The sequence below is a fragment of the Haliaeetus leucocephalus genome, unplaced genomic scaffold, assembly GCF_000737465.1.
Source record: "Haliaeetus leucocephalus isolate CR32 unplaced genomic scaffold, Haliaeetus_leucocephalus-4.0 Scaffold830, whole genome shotgun sequence".
Classification (NCBI taxonomy): Eukaryota; Metazoa; Chordata; class Aves; order Accipitriformes; family Accipitridae; genus Haliaeetus; species Haliaeetus leucocephalus.
Genome location: NW_010973266.1, coordinates 2,815,818 through 2,827,115, shown reverse-complemented (window position 1 = coordinate 2,827,115; position 11,298 = coordinate 2,815,818). Strand labels below are relative to the sequence as shown.

The 11,298-nt window shown below is 40.7% G+C and overlaps 1 protein-coding gene across 2 annotated transcripts in view; it reads left to right on the top strand.

The window, feature by feature from the left end:
- PTPRE (protein tyrosine phosphatase, receptor type, E) overlaps positions 1–5,591 on the top strand; it is a 49,561-nt gene extending 43,970 nt beyond the window's left edge. For both annotated transcript variants that reach the window (XM_010581946.1, XM_010581947.1), the window contains one exon: positions 5,324–5,591. In XM_010581946.1, the coding sequence (XP_010580248.1) occupies positions 5,324–5,398 (75 nt within the window). In that variant the 3' untranslated portion in view covers positions 5,399–5,591. The remainder of the gene's footprint in view (positions 1–5,323) is intronic.
- The last annotated feature ends 5,707 nt before the right edge of the window (positions 5,592–11,298 follow it).

Below are 11,298 nucleotides of genomic sequence, written 5' to 3'. Positions count from 1 at the left end.
CAGGTTTGCCTTATTTTCTGGTGTCATTCCAATGCTTCCATTATAATTTAGTAGGGCATGGTCCTGAGGGTCTCGTGTCTGGACCAAAGGGATTATACTTATCCTAATTAAGAGAAAAACTGAGAGCAAACTGGGGATAAACTGCCATAGTTGTTGCTGTCCATACAGATCCATTTTCTCCTGAAAAAGAAAAGAAAGAAAAGTTTCGGTGGGGAAGGCCGAACGGGTTACCCCTTTATGATGAATTTGGAAATTTTCCTGTGTCCTTCAGTCATTTGCATTTCATCTGCTACTCCTCCCAGGTATGCACACCATTCCCTGATGGTGGTTTTTGGTGCAATTCCTTCTGGGAGAGCAGTTCCTTATAGGATTGTATCTAGCAGATTAAATGGCCTTCTAGTCTGAACAGGTTGTCCCTGATGCATTTTCTCAACTCGTTTAACTGCTCAGGTTAGAGACAAAAGTCCTTTTTCCCACTCAGAGTGTCTCCGCTCCGTTTCTTTAAATGCAGTTGAGCTAAACAGTAAAGGTCTCTTGGGTCCGTTAGGGCCAGTTTGAAACAGATTACAATAAGTACCATGTTCTGCAAAACCCCGTTCTGCTATAACAGGATCGTGGGGGTGAATCGGTCCCAGTGATTGGTACGTTTTTAATTCCTGTATTAAGGTTTCAGCTGCTTCTTCATGTTCTGAGTTCCATTGCCATGGTTTTCCCTTTTGTAAAAGTGAGTAAAGTGGGCAAGCAATGATAGAAAATCGAGGTACATGTTTTTTCCAGTACCCTAAAGTACCCGTGAGTTGTTGTAGTTCTTCCCTAGCTTGGGGCATTTGTAACTGTTCTATTTTATTTTACTTAGGGTGTCTGGTGGAATCGCTGCACTACGTGCAATCCACCAAGTACCTAAAAATTTTACCTCTCTGCCTGGTCTTTGACATTTCTCAGGTGGGATCTCAACCTCTGCTCTGTGTGGTGGCTGTCGCCCTGCTGCTGCTGCTTCCCCAGTGTCTCAGGGGAAGTACCCCTGGTTAGAATATCATCTACATATTGGTATAGTCCCACATCCAGGGGGAGTGACGCCTTTTGTAAAAGTTCTGCAAGCGCAGCATCAGCGATTGCGGGAGAATGTTTATATCCCTGGGGGAGCCTGTTAAAAGTGTATTGTACACCTTCCAAAGTGAAAGCAAATTTCTCTTTGTCTTTTCCCTGCAAGAGGACCATGAAGAACAATGTCGTTCACATCCGATGTCGTCATCCAGGGGTGTGTAGCTGCTTGCGAAGTAGCTGTTAGGTTTGCAAGGTTTGCTACAGCAGCTGCTAGCGGGGCTGTACTGGCATTCAAGCGCCGATAATCAATTGTTAAATGCCTTACGGACTGGCCAGAAGAGTGAATTCTATGGGGAATGAGTTCTAGAAATGATTTGTCTTTTCTCTAAATCTGTTATTACCTCTGAAATTCCATTCTGTGCCGCAGCAGAAATCGGGTATTGCGGCACATTAGCAATCTTTCCATCGGGAAGCGCAGGGGCTGTGCAGAATCCTGGTTTTTGTCAGGGTTGGGGTTTGAAGGGAACGACCACACGCTACCGTCCGGCAAGTGCCAGGCTCGGCCGTTCAAAACATCAAAGCCTAAAATACTTTCTTTGTGAGTCTTGATAGCAAAGCGAGTAGATAACACAGGCTTCTCGCCCGGGAGCCATAAATTTACTTCTGTGGTTTGGCACAGAACACTTGCTCCGTTTACTCCAGTGATTTTAACTCTTTGCTGTCTGGGTCGTACACCCAGCTTCTCAGCATCATGTTGTGTTAAGATTGAAATTTGTGCTCCCGTATCTATTAGGAATGTCACTAATTGTTGTCGAGGACCAATTGGAATCAAAATGTATGGGCCATTGTTATAAATCCATTGATAAGATTCCACTTGCCGGACCGACAGACCCAGTCGTCGTCCGGGTGCTACTAGTTTTTTGTTTCCGAACCTTTGGGATCAAAAGGGGTATTACTCCCTCTTGGAGGAGGAGTCGGTGTCTGAGTGTTCGGAGCATTTCCTTTCTGAGTGTCGTCCTTACGTTTCTGAAACGCACGAATTAGACTCTGAATAGCACTGGCACTTTGTCTTTGAACTGCAATTCTAGGGATACCTAGTGACAATGCTTGATTGTATAACTCTCTCCATCTCTGAGTTCTGGATTGATGATCAGTGGGTTCCTGTACTGGGGGGTTATCTTGGATTGATTGTTTAGGTTGCCTAACATTACGACTTGTCTTTTTGGTTTCATCAGATAGATTATCCCACCCCATTTTGCGCCCCTGATTTATGATGTCGTGCATCAGTGTAGCCCAGGTAGGGAGATTTCTTTGCACTAGGGCCTCTTCCTTGTTGTCAGCGGCTTCTTTTATGGCCAAAAGGGGATTAAAGTCTGCGTCTCTTCTGATTTCATCTCTTTTTACAATGAGGTAGGGTTTTGGCATAGCAGGATCTCCCTTAATTAGAGGCTTTAGCATGTCAGGATCCACAGCTGCTGATATGGGAACATTAAGAGGGGCACATTCGTTCATGGCCTGGATAGCGGCAGCTTTTGTAATAGCTGTAGAGAGCTCGTTCAAGGATTTGATGGGTATTAATAGAGGCTCTCCTCCCTCTAAGACATCTTTTCCACCAGTCCAGTATGCCACTCTACTTGTTATCGAGTAGGGATCTTTTGGGGGTGCGGGTCCAGCATTTAAAAAGACACCAGGGCCCCCAAATCCATTGGCTTCATCCCCATTAAGGAAGATTCTGTCTCCCCTGGTTAGACGCACTCGCCGTATATATTCAGTTTCAGTTTCGCCTGGCTTATGGCCGTAGCGTTCTTGTAAATTGGCCATTTGAATTGGATCGAATGGGGGTTTTTTTCGGGTACAATCTCCTGCTGCACCCGGAGGTCCAGCGGTGTTGTCTGTTTTTATGATGGCCCTGCCCTCATATTCAGGGGAATTTAAAGGAAATGGAGGATATGGAGGATTAATTTGGTTTGCATAGTTATCATCAGGGTCACCCCATATGTTTCCATCCCATTCTTCAGGGGATACAATCAGTTTTCTAATTTGCACGATGTCAAGGGGACGGGGAGCTTGCATAAGCATCTTTTCAACCCTTTCCTCTAACTTCTGTTTTTTCTCTTTTTCTTCCTGCAACTGTTTCTGCAGCTGCTCAATTTTCAAGGATAGTATTAATTCAGCTGCTTTTCTGCCTTCCATTTCTTCCTTTAGGTCCTTTTCTCTTTTAATGCTATTCTTCCTAAACTGACAAGCGGCTTCTAAGCAGGTGCCTAACATTTGGCAAATAATTCTGTTTTCTTTTCCACCATTCCCATTGCCCCTGGCTGACTTTAGTTGTTTTTCCACGGACTTCCAATCATGCCAGTTATCACGAGCCCATTCCTCAGAAAATTTGGGACTCAGACTAATTCCATGTTTTAGTAAGTAATCAGTGATGCTACTTGCCATCCTGCCAACTACGCCAATTTGTCGTGGGGGGCGGGAATGAGAGAGGAGTTCGGATCGCTTAAAGAATTGCCTCCAATTGTATTAGCAATAGGAAACTAAGTTAATAGGAATTTATACAGAAGTGCAACTTCACAGAATTTGATGGCAAGGTTCACCCTGTTACTTAGTACATGGATGAAATGCACTCAGGAAAATGAAGTTAAAATCAGACTAAACTTAGGTATATAGAGACCAAAACATAATAGGGTAAAAGGAAATATTACAAAGAAAAATCGAGTTAGAATTAATTTCTTGCAATTTGTGCAAAGGTCGGGAATGTGGAAAAGTAGGGGAGACCCTCCCGTTGAGTCACGAGGTTCGGAGAAGACCCCCTTGCTTTCTAAACTCCTGTCGGAGTCTAGGTGCGGCTGGATCGACTCCTAGTCCCAGACTTGGGCAACGGTTTATATCTAAAGGGATTATGAGTATGATAGCAGCCTAAAATTTATTCAGAGTTGAATGGAATTCACGACAGTAACTTAAGTATAAATTTGAAAGTAGTAACTTATAATACACTTGCTATAATATGCTTATCGTAGCCTATTCAGGTTAGTACACTGAGAGATACACAAACAAGAGAGTAAGAGAGGTCTACCTGTTAAAAATTCCCCTCGATGTCAGTGAAAAGGTTCACGTCAAATGGTTCGGCATCTTTCTCAACGGGCGGAGGGCCGAGCCTCAAGGAGCGGAGAGAATCAGCCCAGGCCGTGTCGGCTTTCGGCGGCAGACCTCCGATTTTCTCAAACCGTCCGGTTTGGGAGCTCCGAGAGGCGTCCTGCTCGGAGGGAGGTGCTGGTCGCAGCCCGCTGCGGTCCGGGAGAGCTCAAAGGGCCTCGCTCAGCACCGCTGCTTATAGGTTCAGGAGATGATTGACCTTAGTCATCAGCAAACCGCTGGCACCCCAGCGGCGCTGGAAAATTCCGAGGCTGCCTGCGAAGAACGTGAGACGCAGACACGGGATGCTCCGAGATGGCCAGGGGAGGGCTGTAACGTCTCAAGGTTGTTATGAGAACGGGCTGCGGGTGGTGATGAGAACCGGCTATCGCCGTCCCGTCCCCCGCCTCCGCCGGGCAGCAGGAGTCCTTGAGACGCGCGGCGTATCTCCCTGCCTCGGCTGGGTCGGAGCTCCTGGCACGGCCAAGGGTCGCTGGACCGCCCCACTCCTTGCACTTATGCTAAGGGCTAGCGAGCCGTCCCGAGTTCCTAAATCAGCCTGGAAAGGGGGAAGAAATGCACCACCGCAGATGTGTCCCATCTGTAGGACGCAGAGGGCTCGCTCGCAGGCTAACGTAGGCAGAAAAATGAACGTAGAGGTTTTTTCATGTTCTATACGTTTGGAGTTACATTGTCAGGAGTTACATGGTCGTGTAGTTTCTGCCGCAAAGCTCCGAAGATGGAGCCCACAGTTAAACAGCCAGGCTCCCCGGGCATGCACAGGGGGAGTTACTTGCTGTAGCGTGAGCCAGGTAACAGCCAGGTGCAATAATCTGCTTCATTTAAATGAGAAGACAGGTCTAAGAAGTGATTCGTTTTAAGAACTATCACCTAGAAAGTTTAAAGAAATCAGTTTACCTGAAGAGCAACAATCAGCCTGTATTTGACAAAAGAGCGAGGTACCATTGCTTTTATTTGAAAAAATAAACTCCTAAATAAAAATCAGAACAGACTAGTCCTCATCTACCGGTCCAAGTTACAATGTGTTGCGTTTAACAGTATGATTTGCATAAGTATGATTTTGTCAGTGTAATTGTATGATGCAACCAAAGCATGTTTTGATACCTTTTTCATTGTTTTTCAGGAACAATATGAATTCTGCTACAGAGTGGTACAAGATTTCATCGACATATTTTCTGATTATGCTAATTTCAAATGAAAATTCCTGCCTTATTTTTTAATTTGTCTGTATAAATAGTTGTATATTCTGTTAATTTATTCCATGTCATTTTGATTGTTGACTTTACTGTAAATATGACCTTGTGTTTGCTCTAAAAGTTGCGTTTGCTGTATAAAGTTATTTCTTAAATATAAATATCTTCTAAAGCAAAGTATAATGTTCATATACAGTATATCACTATAAGACGGTATAGAAATCTTTATTCTAAATAACAGTAAATTAATTCTTGAGGGCCTATTTCTTTGAATTTTTCCACTTATAAATATTTATCAAAAATGTTATCTCCCAATTCTTGGAACTTTACGCAGGCGATTTACATTTCATACTAAAAAAAAAAGTGAATTGTGGTACATAAGTTTAAACTAAACATGTTTTCACCATAAACCTTTCTTCACTATGAAAATAGATGTTTATTTGGGGACACATTCTGATAACCTGCTCCTGCTTGCTTGTAATTTATTTCACAAATAGTCTCACTGAAGGCAAAGAGACTGTTCGAGTGAAGTGCTATTAATGATGAAGGTATCAGAATGTGGCCCTTCATGTGTAATAATGTACAGTCCAACTGAAAAATATAACTGCTTTTAAAGTCTGTTTTTAAGAACCTCCCGGTTGATGGCAGTTCTATTTTGAGTCTTACTGTCAATAAGATATAATCAGTATAAATACAGATGTGAATGTTTGATTTAATATAGCTTTCAAAGTCCATTTATTTTGTTCTTTCCTAAATATTACACCAGCTTAAATCAATTTAGAAAGACAATAATGTGAGTTTACCACTATTTTGAGAATATTTTGCATATCGGAAGAGTATATTTTGCAGCACCTGAACTTGTCTACTTGAAGAGGCTTTACAGCCATTGTCAGAAATGGATTTAAAGCTTCTCTATATACACGTGCATAATTTTCCACTTCTTTGAGAAAAGGCAAGAGAGATGAACTCCTATTCTTTGATTCGACTCCACAGAATAATTAACAGTATTTGCTAAAATTTTGAAAAAAAACCAAAAAAAACCATTTTACTAACAGTGTAATGCTGGCAACATGAAGTGTTGTAGCAAAAAGCTCCTCTGGGTTCTTACCCTCCCATATATATTATAAAAAAAGGAATGATTCCTTTATCTAAAAGGGGTATATGATTGTGTACATAGATATATTTTTAATGAAAGTACTACTGATAATACGATTGGTGTAATAAAGTTTAAAAGTCTTTATCATAGCCCTGAACAGGCTATGCTTGGGGTTAGAAAATCCAAAAACCACAGGGCATCCGAATGTTGAATAATTAAAAAGTATATCTTTTCCACTCTTTAAAATGCATATATGAATTAATGAGCACAAAGTATGCGAATATGTACTTTAATTACATAACTAATATGCAATAGTTCTGTCTTGTCCAGTTGGTTGGGTTTTTTCAATGCAAACATAAAAGCCTTATTTAAAATAAGCAATTTACACTGATCATTTCACTATTGTTCTTGCACTGTTTTATCCCATGACCATTTTTCATTTCCGATAGCAAATAGCATTATGCTTTGTAACAATGCAAGGGAACAGGAAGGTGTTCGTACCTCTCCTTTCATTTCATACTGAATGCAAAAGGTGCAGTTTAGAAATTCCTAAGCACACTGTTCTGAACACTGCCATTTACTGCTTCTCGTCTTCCCATCAATGCACTTCTGTATTTATTTGTACAGTAAATTATGCACTTAAAAAAGATTGTTTAAAGACTAAACCTTTGCTGTGAGCTGCTATGAGAAGATACACTCAAGCCGCAGAAAGTGTCGAGTAACGAAAATGAATGCTAAGTAAGTTTACATTACTACTGCATGCTGAAATTTTATCAGATTTTAAAAAGCCATCAAATAAATTCAGTATGGAAACCAATACAGTGGGGTTTTCAGTATGATCATTTGTAGCACAGGGAGACTCAGAGAGGTTAAATGATGATAGAAAATAATGCAAAGAAATTCCCACCATTTTCCAAAGCCCCACGTTTTAGGGTCCCGGTTAGATCCCAGGGTCAGGATCTTTAGCCTACATTTGAAAAATAATTTGTCTGTTGGGCAGCCTTTTGGGTCCCTTAAATAAAAGCTTGGATTAAGAGTGGCCTCGCAAAGCAAACCTGCTCCGTGCAGTGGCAACGCGGTGTGCTGTTAGCGGGGGGACACGGCCCCCCGGCAGCGGCAGGAGCTGCAGCAGAACTCGGGCTGCCCCACGGGGTTTACTACAGGGGATAGTTCCGCGGGGCACAGGCAGCTCTTCGTAGTTACAGCAAGTAGTGGGATGGAGTAACGCTGAAATGTCAAATACTAAGTGGGTACTCGGATTTTAGTTGCTAACTGTACTAAGAGACCTAGGAGGAAACAGAAATACTTATATTTCAGAAGTCACAAATATAGCTACATAACGACTTTTTTTTATAATTTGAAAAGCTTGCTTTCCAGTTCTTGTGTTTAGTCAAGAGACTGCTCATTGCAGCAGCCTAGTAACTGGGGAGCTGTACCTTGATATAGATATATATGAATTTTCTTTTCGATTTCCCTATGTTGCATGGAGTTACTTTAAAATGCCAAATAGTTGATTAGAAGTTGTACATTCTGATCTGTATGTGGTTTTGGTCACTATGTGACTCGACTGTCTGTTTTCACGTGTTAAGAGAAGTTCCAGTTCACCTAAGCATTTAAGCATTCGCTTTACGACATCTCTATTCCGCAAAACATTTAAGTACCATAGGTTCTTTGTTCCTGAAGCAATCCCTTAAGTGCTTTGCTGAATTGGGCCTTAATGAAGAATGCATACTGTAATTACCAGTGTTTTTTAGGGTATTTTTACGTATCAGTTTTTTAAACTTTTAAAATGAGCCTGACCACCTGTGTTCAGTATTTTGAAATGGTTTTCATTTCCCTCGTACCATTTTTAATGTAAAGTTATTGAAACTTTTCTGTATAACCAAATTGTATTTAATTTGTCAAATCTTTATAATATATGTATGTATTATACAGTTTCAGCTATTATTATTTTCTTTTATTACATTTATAATTTGATCTTGCTGTGTTTTTAATGCCGGTGAATGTTGCTGAATTATTTGTATATGCAAATTGCAAGATCTAATACATTCTGATGCAAGAACAAAGCTTCGTTTTTATTCTCAAACTGTATTACTTCCTTTAAATCTTTTAATTTCATTCCTGCACTGTGCGTTCATTTGAATTAAGTATTCTAAAAGAGTTGAAATCCATTATCTAGATAAATAATTTTTCAGTACTTATCTGCAGCTATTTGGGAGTAATATTCTGGTTCATGTCGGAACTGAAGCATTGTGCATATAAAGCGCATATAAACTCATGCTAGGAGTTGAAAGGCCGGGTCTTCCCAAGCTGTATTAATAAGTAAGTCCTGACAATGCAGAGCTTTGACACGACTCGTAAGGGAAGGCTGCAGTGGGACGGGTATAAATGTGATGATGCAAAGCCTGACCCTGCAGTACCTCAACGACTGCTGTCCCTCCGGTATATTCGTACAGCACCTAGCGCCGTGGCTCTCTCTGCTCGAGCCCTTCCAGCCCTCCCGTCCAGCAAAGCGTCGGCGCGGGGCAGAGCTGCAGGAACTGGGGGTCGTGCTCCCCTCGAGAGAGGCGGGGAGGAGCGGGGGAGCCCAGCGCCCTGCTGCATCGCAGGCTGCTCGGCGGGGCGCAGGAGCGGGTTTTGGGCTCGGAGGGAGACGGGCGTTCACAAAACGGGAGGGTTAGGGAGAGGGAGAGGGGAGAGAGCTCCCTCGCAGCACACGAAGCCTTTCTGGTTTTTCGTGTGTAGGTTTTAATAGTACTGTGGTATGCTACGGTACCATACCAAGGTAAAAATAGTAGCTTAACTTTCAACTGTGTGTCACCCATCATTAACTGAAAGCCCACTCTAGTTAACAGCAATTTCTTCATTGACTTCAACAGGCTTTATATTGGACCTCATGCCGAAAATAATCAGGATGGCCCGCTGTTGTCATTCTGTAAACCAGGAGTAACCGTGCTGAAAGACTGCAATGCTGATGTCGAGCTAATATCACGGAGATTTGAAAAGATTGAACGTTATTTGTCAAGTATGATTTAATGAAGCGACATTTATGTGTTTGACCCCTTTAGCTCTGTTTCATCGGGTACCCCTGCCACCTGACATTTGGGAGGTGCCTCTTCAGTGTAGGAAATCTTCTGATTATCTTTCCCAAACTTGTTTGGAAGAACTTTCACTTTGCATGTACTTTTTGTGCGCAATTCTAACATCTAAGTGTTTGCAATCGATTGGTAGTCATGCTGCTTTCAACACAAATTGTGAAGCATCCAGGAGTAACTGTAGCAACATGTTTGGCAGTAGTAACTTGAGTGTTGCTTTCTTAAAGACAGCAAGCACATACATCCTGAAGAGATGTCTTTGCTTCATCAAAAAGATAGATTTACTAATCAAGAATTTGCCTGCAGAGTTTTAAATGCAGGGATACACCACACTGAAATACAGAGCCTTGAGGAAATTAGTGTTCAGGAAAATATTGCTGTCTTACTGTGATGCTAAATAGTACCAAGTAATCTTTTTCATTATGTGTAAAAGCTATTAATTTTTTTTAACAATTCCAGATGAGCTGATAAAATATTTTGTGTGATTGGAGCGTATACTTTTAGCAGATGTCAAGATGCACAGGTTGTGAGCCCACTGAAAGTTAACTTTGTGTGAGAACAGACAGATGCCTTTGTGTGGTTTCAGAAAATAGAAGAATCTTAATCAGTTATTAATTAATCATTTGTTAATTTAAATACTTATTGATAATCATAATTATTGATAATCGTAATTATTGATTACTACAGATTGCACAATTTCTAGTATAATAAGGTTCTGTCTAGCAGTATAGTAGAATCACCATTTTTAGATTATTCAGGCTAAATAACAGGGATTTCAAGCTACGTGATGAAGAATTACTTTCTTCCTGTGTTCATCTTAGTGTGCTTCTGTTGGTCTGTTTCTGTATTAAAGATCAACAATAAAAAGCACCTTTGTTAACATGCAGCCAGTCATAATGTTTTTATTAACAACAAATCTAAAGTTGTAGAAAGGACTTGGGATCACTTGATCCTCACCTCTGGAAAGCAGCCAACATACAGCTGTTTAGATACTGTATTGATAATAAAGATTTCTTATTTGCCTCTAACATCTCGTAAAAAGAGATTTCAGGGAGAAGGTGACAGTATAATTAAGATCCAATGAGTGGAAGTGTTTTCTTCACAATAGATACCTGCTGTTCTCTACTATGTCCCATTTTAATGACAAATCTGTACCAAATAGAAGAATCACAAGACTTCACTTGGAGAATACAGAAATAATACAACTATACAGAAAGTATGAAACCTCTATCTTTTGCAGTCTTGTTTATATATACAGATTCTTTTTAATTACATGTAGGAACTAAATTTTATCATTGTGCACTTCTCCAGCGATTAATTTTTCTCGGCTCATCTGATGAGACTGTGCACATGGTTTTTTTCCTACTTCTAAACATTACAAAGAAATACCATAAAGACCTTGTGCTTCTTTATTGAAGAAAAATTTTTTGTATTTTACATCTTGTGATGCTGAAGATGGTTGTTTTTAGAAACTCAGCTTTTAGAAAAAACACACTTTCACTGTAAACTGTTCATGAAATGTATTCATTTTAATAGGTTATTTAAACAATATAAGCAAGATGAAAGACATGTTTGTTTAGTATAGGGCATATATGTCAAGCCTGAGCTATTCTTTCCTTAATACAGAAATTGTGCAATGCATCTGAGAATTTTTCAAGTAATTGAACTTCACCATGAATGTTCTTCATCTTAGGTATTAAAGGATTATGTTGTA